This window comes from Berghia stephanieae, chromosome 5 (genome assembly GCF_034508935.2).
Source record: "Berghia stephanieae isolate SIO BIC M18660-M18661 chromosome 5, UCSD_Bste_1.3, whole genome shotgun sequence".
Taxonomy (NCBI): domain Eukaryota; kingdom Metazoa; phylum Mollusca; class Gastropoda; order Nudibranchia; family Aeolidiidae; genus Berghia; species Berghia stephanieae.
The window spans coordinates 37,684,913-37,701,482 of record NC_088364.1 but is presented as its reverse complement, the minus strand read 5'-3'; the positions used below and the strand labels follow the sequence as shown (position 1 = coordinate 37,701,482).

Sequence of the window (16,570 nt, the reverse complement as noted above, 5' to 3'; positions counted from 1 at the left end):
TAAAGATATTAAAATTTATAAATTAGCTATTAAGTTTATATAAAAGTATAATATTACATTTTATGACTGAACAATATAATAATTTTAATCGTATAAATGTAAGAGAAATTCCCTAAAGCATTGCGAGACTTTCGGTATTTATAGGTGTCATAGCGACGACAACATCCGCTGTAATGGTGGCTTTATTTTGCTCTCTTTGCAACATGTAAAGAGCGAAGGCTTCTCGAAATGGGGCTTCCCGTGTATGGTTTTTAAACTGATAACCCATATAAAATAAACGCTACAAGATCAGTGTTAATTTGTAGAGTGCATTGTATTCATATTCTAAACTAAAAGATGTCACGAGCAGCACCTTCGAAAACCCGGGCAGCAGACAAAACCAAGCCACCAGCATCACAGACTCCGGTCATCGCCCACGAAATTGTTCCGGGAAAATTCAATGACAATGACTGGTATTTAATTATGCTATTTATAACAGAATAATATGAACATTGACACTGTTCGGGGGTTGATGTCCCTGACGAGAGAGCGGTCATCTTTCTATGTTTATGTTTACATTGGAGTTGGAGATTGGCCAGATATGTTTTGTTGTGTGAAGTAATTTAGTCCGTACATCACGGACTATCTATCTATCTAGTTTCTCAGATCCCGGTTTCTTAATTAATTAATTTTTTTGACGTGGGGTGGAGTGAAGGGCATTGGGATTGATTTATTTGTTTTTTTTTTTTTTTTGTTTTTTTTTTTTTTAATGAAAGCGCGTAATTTGATTGATAAATATTGTGGTGGCGTTTTTATACACCTCCGTTGGAGGTGTACAAAAACGCACCGTTTTTATGCACCGCCGGCGGTGATGGTAAAGTTGTTGCTGCATACGTCCATGAGGTTTAAATAGTTTTAGATTGTAGTTTAGCACGCTGCTTAGTGATTATCGATGTACAATGATAATAAATTAAAGAATAATAACAATAATTTAAAAAATCAAAAGTAAAAAGATACATGGCACACAAATACTGATCTCAAATAAATAAATAATTTTAGAAAATTAAAATCGAAGTTTTTTTAAAAGCATGATAAAAAGTTTTTGAAAAAAAAAATGAAAGAAAAAAAAGCAAACAAAAACAAAGTAAATCAAAAAAAAAGTCAACATTGGGAATCGAACCCGGTACTTTCAAGGTTGGAGTCTGACAGTTTGTCCACTGCGCTACGGAGCCACCTGACTGTTCATCACATTTAATAAGGTCTTTCTAAAACATTATTTTACCTTCGATGCAACTTCTATTTTCTGGTTTTATATTTCGATTTTTTAAATTATTAATATTTTTATATAAATTTATTAACAAAGACATCCTACAGATGTCACAATATAACTTTTGCCATGTCCAAATGAAGAAACACAATATCGCTAATGAAATTGGGTGGAATGCGCATGCGTGACGGAGGTGTATAAAAACGATCCGTTAAGATACACCGTCAACGGAGGTGCATAAAAACACTACGAAATATTAATGTATTTGGAATCGTCCGTTTTGTGAGGCGAGTAAGCTTTTAAAAGCAATGTATATTCTATTCGTTTTAGATGTAAAAGTTATTTAGAGTTGCATACCTAATCTAATAATACCATAATTATTTATTTCTTACTTATCCCCCCCCCCCCCCTTTTTTTTTTTCTTTTTTTTTTTTTTTGCCTGTCTCGCCCTAAAAATTTTACACTCAAAAGAGTCCAATTTGAGATCAGTCGTAAAATTGTCATGTCATGATCATTGTTGACTTAATTACTCTACATTCATAATGGTGCGCATTATTTCATATTTGAAAATAATTGTATCTGGACTCCATTCCACATTCCTATTATTATCAATATTATTATTATTTATAATTTGGCTATATAATAGTCAAACCGATAGAAGAGCTAATGTGGCAACCCGGATCGGATCAATTTCGAGGTAAATAAAAAAGATGGCTACCCTCACATTAGGGACATCAACCCCCAAACAGTGCCTGAACATTGGTTAACAAAAATTTTCTTTCATTTCTCGCAATGTAATTCGCAACTTTAAGTATTGTAATTTACATCAAAATGCAAGTTGTTTAAAGTACAGTATACATCAGGCAATGCATGGAAAGCAGTATACTAATATACAAGGGAAAAAAGATGCCCCTGTTGATTCTTTCTTGGTTGCACTTATATTGTCTTTAATATAAATGATTTTTCTCATTGCTGCTAGAGCTTTAACTGTTACAAAAATAGAATGAAATGAATTTCATACTCATCCCTAAAGAACTGGGATTTACTTTACAAACATGGAATTTAAGAATAAAAAGGATGCCTTTTATTGAGTCATGTACTATTTTTAATACCCTCAGTAGTCCCTACAGGTTAGTTTTCACTTAACATTATTATGTCGAAACAATAGTTTTCATTTTCCCCTCACGATTTGTAAAATAGACTCTGACTGTTAATTTTGAACTAAAAATGCAATTTCTTTTTTAACCAAATTAAACTCACGGTTGATAGAGAGCTGAATGACTACTTTTTTACTACCTCTTAAAGTTTTCACAATCTTCAACAGTCTCAAATTGTTTAATTTTGACTTTGCATTGCCATATGGATAAAATTATTTTCTTTACCTTTAATTAATTTTTTTTATTAAATAAATAAAATAGCAACAAAAAACTGTCTGTAAATGTCATAAGGCATTTGGGATTTTTCTTTAATTATAATTTTATATGGACTTTACCACGAGGATAAGTTAGCTCAAGTGAAAGAGCTCTTTAGATCAAATTGTGAAACGTCATTTTGAATAGATTTATAAATAAAGATAATACGTAATTAAATAGATTTTTACCTTTTGTGTCTTAATACTGTGAATGTTTAATTTGTGATGATTTTCTTCCTCCCCCAGGAATGTTATGTTGGAGAGAGATGGAGGGGATGAGTTCGTCATGGATATCATGGATGAACTCATGGAAAGGACCATGACAACTATTTATGATAAATATATTGAAAGACAACTCTTGCCCTTTACCATCACACAAGCCAGGGATGCCATCATTGAAATCATTGAGGTTTGAAATCATAGTAGTGTGAAATTTCATTTCCCTAATACTGTTCCTGCTTTTATCTAATTAATTTATATTTGTTTGAATTGCATTCTATTTGTTTTTGATTAACCTTCAATCAGAATCTTTTGCGTTTTACCCATTATTTTAGACTGATTTGTTTCATTGGATAATATAATAATAATAATAATAATAATAATAATAATAATAATAATGATAATAATAATAATAATAATAATAATAATAATAATAATAATAATAATAATAATAATAATAATAATAATAATAATAATAATGATAATAATAATAATAATAATAATAATGAAACATTTATAAAGCGCACACTTCCACTCAAAGGTGCTCAGGGCGCTAAGAAAAAAAAAGCAACAAAAACAAAAACCCAGTTACAATCCATTGTTAATCAATGCACAAATCAAAGTATATAACGGACTAAAAAGTAGTCCTTTCGAGCCATTCGACCCATAGAGCTGGAGTTATCCCAGTTTCTATAGCGTGAAACGGACAATAGCAATTGCTTGCTACACTTTGGATAGGATGTTAATCTATTGCAAAGTACTTTCCATGAGATCTAAGAGACACAGCTACCCAATCACTGCTGGGTGGACAGGGGGGGTCCAAAAAAAATCTCGACTGTACCTGGGATCGATCTTGGTCCCTTTGCATGTGAAGTGAGTGCTCTACCAACTGAGCTATTGGGACCCCCAACGGACTGAAAGGCATGAGAAAAAAAGCTCTGTTTTCAGATTCTTTTTTAAAATTTCAAATAAAGGGCTGGGTCTAGTTTTAAAACTTATGCTATTCCATATCCGAGGGGCACTGATACAAAAAGATTTACTGTTGAATTTGTTTGAAAATTTTCTTACGTTAAGTGATAAAGAGTCAGCAGATCTCAGAGCTTGCACTGGTTTATAGGGAGAAGTTAGGTCTTGGATGTAAGGAGGCAAAATTTCGTTCATGGATTTGTATGCACAACAAAGCATCTTAAAATCAAACCAAAACTTTGCTGGCAGGCAGTGGAGGGATTTTAGAATTGATGTTATATGTTTGTTTGATTTAATGAGGGATATTATTCTGGCTGCTTTATTTTTAACTTTTTGTAATCTGTCTATAGTGTATTCAGAGCAGCCGACAAGAAGGGTGGGCAATAGTCAGTTCTACTAAAAACCAAAGAAGACATTAAAATGCTAGTTATATCTTTATCGATAAGGTGTCTTACTTTCCCTATATTTCTCAAATGAAAGTTGCAAGATTTGATTACATTGGAAACATGTTCATTCATGGACAGATTGTTATCCAATAAAACACCAAGGTTACGAACATGGGTTGATGAAATGTTGACATAATATACTTCTCCAATGGTAACCAGTAGGCAATGGAGGCAACATTTAGTTTATATGTAGTAATAAGAAACTACCATTTGGCATTACTATTATACTATTATTATACTATTATTATATTCTTTAAAATAAGATTAAATTAAGTTTTCATATTTGTGATTAGGGTTTTGTTATTCTCAGACCTGTAATTAGTAATAAAAATATGTATTTTTGATAAAAAGTTTTAATTTCCCTTTGTCCTCTCGCACTTCTCTACTCACTTCATTTTTTGTTATCATCAACTTAAGTGTCTGCTCCACTTACTTATCGGAATTAATATTCACTCTTTATATCGAAGCTTACTCAATGTCTCTGTGTTATATGTTTATGTTGATAATATTATTCATAGCGTAAATGCTAACTTGCCAATAAACTTTTGTAATGTTTGTGTGTTTACCTTATGACCTCAATAAGTCACGAGAGGGACTCAAGATAGTTACCATGTTTGAAACCACTAGAATTACAAAATCAAAACCACAATGTTTTATAATCATAAACCCTGCACCTCTAAATTTTGTTTAATTATTATTTTAGTGGCAGTTCCTGACCCGGGATGAAGGAGAAGAAAATATTGAAGCTGACTTAGGTTGGACTCAAGATGAAGGCAAGTGGAAATGGATTACAATGATGATGTTGATATTAGTCTTGATAGCAGTAATATCAGTAGTGATAATAGTAGTAGCAGTAGTAGTAGTAGTAGTAGTAGTAGTAGTAGTAGTAGTAGTAGTAGTAGTAGTAGTAGTAGTAGTAGTAGTAGTAGTAATAGTAGTAATATTAGTAGCAGCAGCAGCAGTGGTAGTAGTAATGATACCATTTCTACTTTACTTTATGTATTTGTTTGAATTGTATTTTTGTTTGTGAAATAGTAGTAGTTATAGTATTATATAGTTGTTGTGATAATGATGATGATGATAAACCATCTAACTTAGAATAGGCGGTTTTGAGAAGGTTTGTTAGTGGTTTTCATTTTTAAAAAGATTATCACCTTGAAGACCAAGGCATTTCTGTCATCAGTGCAAAGGGAGATAAATGCCACCCCTCAAGAATTTATCGTCACATGATTTTAGTTTTGTTGTCAGTTCCTCAATGAGATCATCAATATACTTTAAGCGCTATCCGGACAAATGACATTTATGTGGTCCAATCTTCTGAGGGAGCAAGGTCTGAATTTTGTGGTGACATGACACAGTTTCTCATTTGTATTTAATTCACAGTTTTGCTTGTATGCAGTGTTGCATAGATGCTGATAGATAACGCATTTGGTCAGACCTGGTCATTTTTTATGGAGAACCTCCCTCAGTCTGTCTAATACTTTATGTTATCTAAACTCATACTTTTTGCAGTATACTTTAGTCTTTGGAAGGCCTAGATTGATGGCTATGTCCACTGTTTATTGTATGTCGTATTTAGAGCAAATTGTCTGTCTCATGATCAAGACTTGACAGCTCAATCTGAAACATATTTCTTGACCAATGTACTGCCATTTTGCCCAAGATGTTTTTTCCATATACTGATATAAGTTTATGGATTTGAGTTGAACTGTTTCCTTTAGCATCTAACGTTTTTTCGCAATTCATATCTTCAACTTACGCTTTTCTTCAATGGTGATGGCCTCCTTTCTCCATGAATTTTCAATATTTCATTTTCACTGAGGATACCATGCATATTAATTAGCATAGACAGTTGCGTTAGCTTGTCTCTACTGTTTACATTGCAGTCGATGTATTCTTATCATTGTTAGACTGATCTTTAATTCTGTATATCATAAATATTGTTTGTTACAAAACTGCTGATGAGAGTGGTGTCACTTCAAGACCCTTCTCGTTTTGGCTCTTAAATGAGATATGTTCTTTTTAACATGATATTTACCATTTCTTAACACAGAGCCAGAACCTGCTGAAACTGATTGTTGGGCCCAAGGGTCGGTGCCCAGAAATGTAATCCTTGTACCAACTCCAGAGTTGGAGGAAATTCCAGAAGAAGCTGAAGTCCTTGAAGAGGAAGCAGAAAAAGAGTAAGTCTTGATTTACTCTGATAATAAATACAAATAGAGGGGCAAATAAAGGAATAAGTAATGGCAAACTCAAGTAAACAGGAAGGAGAGAGAGAGAGAGAGAGAGAGAGAGAGAGAGAGAGAGAGAGAGAGAGAGAGAGAGAGAGAGAGGAGTAGTAGTAGTAGTAGTAGTAGTAGTAATATCAGTGATCCTAGTAGTAGTAGTACTAGAAGTATTAGTAGTAGTGTTCAAAATGTATTTGTTTCAAACATTATTATCAGGTCTTGCATAGTTAAAAAGAGAAATTATAGAGAGGTAAAACAAACAAATGAGCAGCTTATGCTTTTAGAGAACGAATCCAATTCACACTACACCTAATTTAATATTGAGAGAGAGGGGGAGAGGAGAAATCCAAGATCCTATCTGTGTAATAAATATTTTATGAGTAACTGAACACATGGAGTTATTCATTGTCGTACAAATCAAATTATGGGAGGTGAGGGAGGAGATTATTTATGGTAGGGAAAGAATTAATAATCAAAATATTAAAAGAAGAAATATTTTACATTTTCATTTGATTTTCTCTTTTGAGATTGCCGGGATGTTTTCTAATGTTATAAATTTTTACAATAATTTCCATAGACCCCAGGAGGAAATTTCACAAGAACCAGCGGAGCTGGATGATGTTGTCTCAGAACCAGAAGAGACTTCCGACATTGTGGCACAACAAGAAAAGGAGGAGAAAGAAATTGAGAAAGTTCCATCTCCTCCAAAAGTATCACTGTCAGCCTCAACCAAGAAAAAATTCAGACCATATAGAGGGAAATTGAAATCTGCAGGTGTCAGTAAGATGACAGAGTCCTTGGAAGATACTGAGATCAAGATGATATATGATGAAATTGTTGCTTCCATGCCACCAAGTGAAGAAAAGCCAAGCACTCTACTTAATATGCCTGCGTCATGTACCAGCATTCTTAAAGTAAGCTCCTTAAAAGTATATTATAACGTAGATTTCAATGCTTGACCGATTCTATATGACAAATAGTAAAAAAATTAACTTATATAGTGCCAAATTCCAAAGGAAGAGGCTTAATTCTCCTTAAAAATAGTTTCATAATGATGTTTTAATGCATTAGCATACACCCATCTACAAGCTTACACATACCAACGTTTGAAACCACAATTTTGGAGTGGTAGATAGCTCAGTTCACTGTGTGTTTTGGTCACCAATCTCCCCCTATCAGCGAGGCAGATTTGGGACTCACTTGGGCCCGAGGCACAGGCTTGGTTGGCGGAAACAATATCTGATGTCCTTTCAAAAGGAAAGCTTCCACAGTTTTGGAAACATGCAGAGATAGTTGCCTTTCCAAAACCAGACAAACTGGAAATGGAAGCGGACAACTACAGACCCATATCTCTACTAAGCTGCCTTCACAAAATTATGGAATATGTGCCAGGTCGGGTTTAGACACTGCTTTAAAAAACTTGAGCATTTATATAGCACAATATCCACTAAACATGTTCAAAGCGGTTTACAATGGGTCCCGAACCAACAACACTCAACATGTAGGACCTGTAAGGCAATATTATAACTTTTTTTTTGACAGAGACAATGTTGTTAATGTTTAGGTACACATTTTACAACTGAGTATGGTGAGCCACTCTGCCTCAGTGAGTTTTGATGGCATTGCCCACATCTTGTGGTAACAATCCAGAGACTGCAGAGCATCTAAGTGAAGACTGAGTCGTAATGCAGCTGCCGAGGGTGATCAGAATGTATCATGAATATGGGAAAGTTCTCAGAGAGTGGGTAGATTATAATAGTATTATAATGAAACCATTAGAAACTGCTGTCAGGCATTGGGTGCTGTTCCAGTTTGGTAGCAGGTTCATTTCCCTGACTTTGTGATGCTTTTATTTTGTTTTCTTGTTACTCTCCTCTATTCCCTTAAATTTTCACTTCAAGATTCAATTTAGTATTTTTAAAGTTTTTCCTTATCAGTGGTGATTTGAAAGTACTTTTTGACTATTTGTTTCACACAGGTTCAAACAGGACGACCACCTGGTAATAAAGATGTCGTGTATGATGATCTTGGTAATGTGGTGGCTGTAATGAAACTGGACCCTGAGAAGTTGCCAACACACAAGTAAGGTTTAGATCAATAACTTTTTTGCCCCTGTATTTTCATGTTTTAAAAAAATATAATGTAAAATCAAATCAACCTTTTGCATATATCATCAGGTGTAAGCACCCAGGTATTTGCAGTTCATCAAGGACATGTTATCCTTATGAGAAAATTATTGGGTTTCTATAATATCTTTTTCGAAAGAAACATTTTTATGAACATATCATTTCCATAAAATATATGCCAAAGTGATTGAATCAACTGTTGATGTAATTATATAATCTTTTCTTTTTTTTTTCTTTTGTTAGGGTGAATGTAAAATACCACGTTGTAGATCCAGCAGTGGAGGCAGCACAAGCTAGGTTAGACGCCATGAGGAAAGGGAAATCAACAGGAAGTAAAATGAGGAAGTTGAAATCTAACAAAAATATTGCTGCAGAATCAACCTCTACAGGTATTCAAATGAAATATATTATACAATGCATCCTCTCTATAACGACCACGTTGGGACCAGAATTTTTTTTTTTAATGGAGCAACTCAAGATAGCAGGGGGTTGGGGAAAGGGGGGGGGGGGGGCTAAAGTACTTCACTATGGCTGTCTTTTTCCAACGGTCTGTAGTGACCATTTCAGTTTTTTTTTCATTTTCGTAGTTATGCAAGAAATCACCAATCAGAGATACTGATAGCAGGCCAATAGTGCAGTATCTTATAACTGAGGTTTGTTTCATTGGCATGGAGTGTTCACTAGCTGGTTGATCATTTGCTTGCATCAGGGAGGCTAGTAAAAGTTTGTGCAATGCGCTTTGCCTCAGCTACAGGAAACACCCATATCAACTGGTCCTGAGGGAACTGGATGTCATTGGTTGCCAATTAAGCGTTTTCATTAGCTACGAAATTTTGCCTTGACTGTCGATTTGAAGTTGGCATTTACCGTCATGTCGATGTCACTAAACAGGGTTTTTACTAAAATGTATGTCATTATTATGGGTTTGTGAATAGGTGACATCCTACCATAAATTCATCTTGCAAAGAGATAACCAAAAGAAACGTCTATTTGTATGTACAGACGAAAATAATAAATCTCTCTTTTAGATGGGTTGTGACTATGACAATGTAATAAATTGCTTCGTTCACTTTCCTTTGATATAACAGGCATGCTCTGATGAATGGCGTTTGATTTTTAAAAAAATGGTTATAGTCTGTGCTCATTATTATGGTCTACAGTTTCTATTTGAAGTTTTTTAAATATCTATTTTATCATGATTTTTTGAATTATGTGAAAAGGGCTTATCTTTCCTTCTTTTGTTTTATAACACTCAACTACAATGATTTTACTGCCTTCAAATTGTAACATATACCATCACTACTATAACCATGGCATATTTCATGTATTATTTTATTTGTCCACAGTACTGACAATTAGAAAGTATTGATAGAACAATACTGTAATTTATTTGTATTCTAGGTAGCTCAAAGCCAAAGGTATCGACATCACACGGTTCTGTAGCCCCACTACCTCCTCCATTGGTGAGTTTCTTCATATAGACACTCCTTACCTTCTAAGAGAACAGAAAAGGATGCCAAAATGTAGCCTGTCGCTTCAAAATGGTACCATGTCGGGTGAACATGGAGCTAAATATTGTATTTCAAAAATAATTTATACTTATATAATTTGTTTAAAGCAAACCAGTCATTGAAATGAGTGAATTTTGTTTTTTCAACTCCACAAAGCGTAAATCTTCTAATTTCAATCATTTTGCCATTATAGTGATTTTCATCATCTAAATCATTCTGACATAATGCCGTTTTGAAGTAATGGGAACAAAAGTCTTTCTCTACAATTAATCAAATTGGATCTAGTTGCTGATGTGAACCTTGGAAATGAAAATACTGATAAACAGAAGCAATAAATAGCACGTTTCTATTTTCATTTGTAACAATCTGATCTCTAATTGTCAAGTTAAATTTTATTTCTTTTTAAGAAAAAAAAATAAATTAAAAGAACCAGCCTTAAAATATAATTCTAGTAGAATTTGTCTTGTATCTTGAATAGTCTTAACGAAAAGATTACATAGGTACTTCTATCCTAGCAAAAATATCTGTTTTGAAAAGAAAAATGGTATTGATATTATTTGATGGACGTTCCTTATTTTGTCCAAAGACTTTGCAATCTGCTTTTGATTATTTTGCAAAATATATATGGCCCCAATAGCTCAATTTGCAGAGAAAATGATACAGTACTTTGGGGCCAAAAGGCAAATGGAACTGAAGAGGATTGGTAGAACAACTGAATGGCAAGCAAACGAGCTAGTTTTTAATCTGGTTCTGACTCTTCTGTCTACCCAGCAGTGATTGGATAGCTGGATTCATTAGATCTTGCGAGAGGCAATTTTGAATAGATTAGAATCCAAAGCATAAGGTAGATTGTGATTATTTTGAGGACTACTTTTTATTCGAAAAGTCAATTTGATTGTTCAAGGAAAGAAAATATTAGAATTAATTTTTGTATCTGCATAATACAACAGGGCCATAGGCATAGCAATGAGCAACCCAAAAGTGTGAGAACGGATGATTCTCGGACTCATAGGGTATAGCTTACACCTTGTTATTTGTTTGAAGCTTAAAATTTGTTGCATGTATTTAAGTTTTTATTTAATCTATTTTTGAAAAATCTGTTGAATCAAGTATGGTGTGCAACTTCATAAAATGCACTCATAAACTTGATTTTCATTGTCATTATTATTGAACTTTGGAATTAATGTTTAATACCAACAATTTAAAATCTAATTTTATTCCTGCAAATTATAAATACAATTTCTAATTTGTTGTTTAGGTTGTAATTTCAACAATAAGTTATACGAATTTAAGTAACAAGTATTCTCTCTAACATTCAAAGGAGATAGGATTTTTTTTTTAAATTGGTTGGTGAGGGGGGTGGGGGGGATATAGCATTGATATATTATTTGAAAATTAAAAGAAAAAAATAATTCTAGCTTAATCTCTTCAAATTTTCTGACAGATTTTTACTTTCAGACAGACATGATGCTTCTGAAATGAAATATAATATGTTGATACTCTTATCACATTTTTAAAATCCATTTTTGAGTTGTAAGCTTTTAAAAAATATTTTTGAGCAGGAGTGCGATAATAAGTGTTAAAGTGTTAAAAATTTTTTTTAAATTTTTAAACAAACCAAAAAGTTTCAATCTAAAATGTCTTCTTTAAATGTTCATTAAGTATTCTTTACATTTTACATGATATAAACATTGATTTTCTGCATCATCTTGTACAAAGTATATTATTATCAATACAACACATCATCTTTTACAAAGTATACAGATTCAAAACATCATCTTGTACATTCGAAATAGACGAATTCAATTTATCATCTTGTAGGCCCTGTGTTCAAAGTACACAGATTCAACACAATAATCTTGGTTAAAGTATACCGATTAAACACATCATCTTCTACAAAGTACACCCATTCAACACAATAATCTTGTACAAAGTATACCAATTCAACGTATCATCTACTACAAAGTATACCATTCAATACATCATCTTTTACATTCAAAGTACACCAATTCAACACATCACCTTGCACAAAAATACTGATTCAACACATCACCTTGTACAAAGTACTTATACCAATTCAATACATCCATTATTGGTCATGTGTACATTTGATATTTAAACTGTGTACTTTTTTAGGGAGTGGTCAAAAGTTGCACCGTATTATTTTCTCTTCATGTTTGTTCCTTCATCATCATCATCATTATCATCGTTGTTATCATCATCATTATCATCATCATCATCGTCGTCGTCGTCGTTATAATAAAGGTTAAAAAAACACGTTTTCAAAAAAATTCAATCTTAAACTGTTTTGACTTTGTATATTTTTATATTTTTAAATATCTTTGATTCACACTCAATGTTGGCTTGAGTGGGTTTGGTTTAAGTTGTGAATGGGGTGAATGTTGTCTTAAATGCAAAACGCAATACAATTGTACTTCATGTTATTATTTATTATTTACGATGATGATAGTAATAATAGTAATAATAATAATAATAATAATAATAATAATAATAATAATAATAATAATAATAATAATAATAATAATAATAATAATAATAATATAATAATAATGATAATAATAATAATAATAATAATAATAATAATAATAATAATAATAATAATAATAACGATTAGATAATGATGAAAATAACAATAGTTACATTCTTCTTTTTCTTCTTCTTCTTCATCATCTCTGTCTATATATAAATAATTTCCTTTTCCCCCTCCTCCTCCTCCTCTTTCTCCTTCTTTTCCTCCTCCTCTCCTCCTCCTCTCCTCCTCCTCTCCCCAAACTGTCGGTATTCTGATGGTTGTGGAATCAATTTCTCACTTCATGCATATCATATTAAGATAAGATGGATGCAAAAACATTCATTATACTTCTTTAGTCTTCTGTATTTTAAAACATTCATGGTAAAAATTAAATATCATCATCAACTTGAGTACTTATTCAAGACTCAAGTCTACATCTTTAACTTTAATGCATTTGAAATGGAAAAAAAAATAATAACAATATCATTAACACTCCTTTTAAAAAAAAAATAAGTGCTGCTTTGTGGTCTTGTGGTATGACACTCACTTTCAGATTGGAAAGTCCTGGATTCGAGCCTCATTCAGCGCATAGTTGAGTCCTTGGAAAAGACTTTTTACTCACATTCTCTCACCATACTCAGATGTAAAATGAGTACCTAACCGTTAAGAGCATTGTCTCTGTCTGAAAAAAAATAATTGTAATATTGCCTAACTGTTGCTGTCGGCCAGGTATCCTTAGTAAAGCGCTTTGAGCACGTTTAGTGGATACTGTGCTAAATAAAAACTCAAGTTATTAATTTTGCTAAGTAAATCATATTACAAGTTGGATATTTATATCATGTTCATGATTTGAAAATAGAAATAATTGTATTAATGCAGTGTGTGCTTTTACCATCATAATGTCTGCAATAAAGCAAAACGCATGAAAATGCATATTGTGTATGTTAAAGTAGTAAGCATTGGACATCATTAATTAAAATTATATCCTCCTGTTTCAGATTGAAGAAATGGAAGTGTCCCACGGAGTCATTGTGAGGGAGGGAGGAAGAGTCAAGAAAGGACCTGGAAGGGTAGGAAATTATATTACGCTTATTTTACTCTTGTCATATGACTATTTTTACACCCCCCCCTCTCTCTCTCTCTTTCTCTCTCTCTCTCTCTCTCTCTCTCTCTCTCTCTCTCTCTCTCTCTCTCTCTCTCTCTCTCTCTCTCTCTCTCTGTGTGTGTGTGTGTGTTGTGTGACGCCATTTGAAGGCCTTGTTGTCACATAATTTATTTGTATCTAGACAGTCTTCATTTTTATCACACACACGTCTGTACTCAAAAAAGTATTATTGTCAGTATTATTATTATTATTATTATTATTATTATTATATTATTATTATTATTATTATTATTATTTATTATTATTATTATTATTATTATTATTATTATTATTATCAATATCATATTTATTAAGAATCTTAACCTTTTCTCCAATTACAAATCTTATTCCAACAGTACTACAGAAAACTGGATGTACTGGAAGAGCATCAAAAGGGGATGAAACCTGTCACTGTTCGTCTTAGCAATACTGGAATCACTGTCAACGACCTTCTTGATCGGAACACGCCCATCCTCCGACCCCTCGCTGAACAGTCCCCACTGCCTCCCATTGTTCCCCAGCCTCCTCCACAACAACAACAATCACAAGTGTCTTAAAAGCTAATGTTTTAGGAAATGTGCTGATCATGTTTAAATGAAGCATATTTTAGGCTTTAAATTATTACACATATTATTATAAATAGAACACCTCTCTCTCTCTCTCTCTCTCTCTCTCTCTCTCTCTCTCTCTCTCTCTCTCTCTCTCTCTCTCTCTCTCTCTCTCTCTCTCTCTCTCTCGTCTCTCTTTCTCTCTTTCTCTCACTTGAATAAAATTCAATGGATGTAATGAAACACACTAAGTACAAAAGAAAGTATTTAGCATGAAGCAATATCGACAAATTAGACACTATTTAAATTTAATACCAGTAATTATGTAAATACGTTTAATATAAGGTCACAAAACTCCACATATTGATTTTTATTGTCATTTCCTCGGTATGTAAAAAGGTAAAAACTCGAAACAAACAAACATAATACAAAACAAATGAGACACTTAAAAATACAACCCCCTACCCCCCGAATTGCTAGAAATTTCTCCTACAATTTTTTTTAATGCCTGTAATTATATAAATGGTAATTCAATATTTAATTCCTTCATCTAAATGTTTAAAAAAATTGTATTTGGGACTTGAAAATATATTAGCAGGACTGAATAGAACTCTCACAAGGAATAAGAGACTTGCTTTTCTGAGAGTGTTTCTATGAATAGATACTGCAAAGTAAAGTATCTGTATGTCAATTGTTTTACAACTACCTGATTATACGAGTGTACATGTTTCTTATTACCCTTTTAGTTATAAACCTCCAAAGAGTGAGAAATTTATCATATGAGTTGAAAGCAAAACAAACAATTAAAAACCCTTTATTTATATCTTTTTTTGTTGTAATTGTTTGTAACTGACTGTCTTTTATTTATTTTTTGATTTGATCAAAATTTCATATTAAATTATTTTTTCCCCTCATAATGTTTTGCCTCGGTGGAAAAATTTCGAAGTCAAGTGGATACACACATTTAATATACTTTTATGGTTCGCTGAGTTTAAAAATGAAAAAAAATTGTTCTTTTGAAATAAATATTCATGTAGTCGAGGAAAAAATAGTCACATCAAGTTCTTTCTATTTTTCGCTGATATCTAATTGAATAAGCACTTTGTTAATGTGTGCGTGCAATTGTGTGTTTGTGTGTGTGTGTGTGTGTGTGAATGGGTGTGTGTGTGGAGAGTGTATGTTCATGTTCATGTGCACGCAGTTCTTTTGTGTCTTGTGAATGTGTCAAAGGGTTTTTATTTCGCAATAAGTGCTATTGAGCTATTTGCTAAATGGGTGCATGAATGGTATTATATCATTGTCATTTTTTAGATATATTTATTATGATTGTTTAATATTTAGAAAGCACTATTTCCACCTGTCACAGGTTTTAAAAAAAGTCAAATTCCGTTATAATTTAGCACAAGCATCCTGAACTGTTCCACTACGTGAAAGAAAGTGGATTATTTGAAGTACAAAACTTTCTCGTAAGATCTAATACACTGTTTCCACTCTCCTTTGCTAATTCTGTGATACTGTATATATATATTTTTTTACTTTAGAAAGTTAAGAATGCTAGAGCTCTGGGAGAAAGGAATATAGCTGGAGTGGTTTGGAAGAAAGGGAAGAGTGATAAATCATATATTTTTTAAACACCTCATAATATTGTTTAACAGGTTATTTAACCAAGTGGAAATAGTAAAATTTTGAAAATTATAGCAACAATTTGCTGTTGAAAAAGTATTGAAATGTTGTAAAATATTTGAATTAAATGTCTGAATATAAATTGAATAAAGAGAATTTAAAATATATTTGATTTTCTGATTGTTTTCAATGGGGAAAAAAATTGTGTTTGGCAGTTGCATCTCAAGTAGGGGGAGGGGGGGGGGGGGGGGTTGACTTTCTAGGCCTGGGATGGAGGATGTGTATTAACCCACTTCTGATGTCTCACAAATCTCGTATGTTATTTTGTCACTTCCACATGGTTTGTGTCCCTGTTCTGGATGAGACTATATGTTTTTTCAAGCCCTCGTGGGTGCCTGGGATCTTTTATAAAGAGGGAAATAGATGATGTTGTAAGTAATGATAAATGATTTGTTTTTCTTGTAAATCATCTTTTTTTTCAGCACTTGATTCTAATTATGGTAACCCAAATTCAATGTCGTGCCGTTTGTCCGATCCCACCCAGGTGTGAGTAACTACCTGGCTTTATA

At 32.8% G+C, this 16,570-nt stretch overlaps 1 protein-coding gene across 2 annotated transcripts; it reads left to right on the top strand.

Annotated features, from left to right (window-relative positions):
- Nucleotides 1-142: 142 nt before the first annotated feature.
- LOC144972866 (uncharacterized) lies at nt 143-16,168 on the top strand. 2 transcript variants are annotated; one of them, XM_078914613.1, is made up of 11 exons: nt 168-452; nt 2,904-3,066; nt 4,992-5,061; nt 6,342-6,471; nt 7,094-7,430; nt 8,495-8,598; nt 8,886-9,031; nt 10,044-10,105; nt 11,104-11,166; nt 13,685-13,756; nt 14,187-16,168. In XM_078914613.1, the coding sequence occupies exons 1-11, from the start codon at nt 337-339 to the stop codon at nt 14,385-14,387; spliced, it is 1,464 nt and encodes a 487-aa protein (XP_078770739.1). In that variant the 5' UTR covers nt 168-336; the 3' UTR covers nt 14,388-16,168. The 2 variants fall into 2 exon arrangements, with proteins under 2 accessions (XP_078770740.1, XP_078770739.1); XM_078914614.1 differs by lacking the exon at nt 11,104-11,166 and having other exon boundaries at nt 143-452.
- The last annotated feature ends 402 nt before the right edge of the window (nt 16,169-16,570 follow it).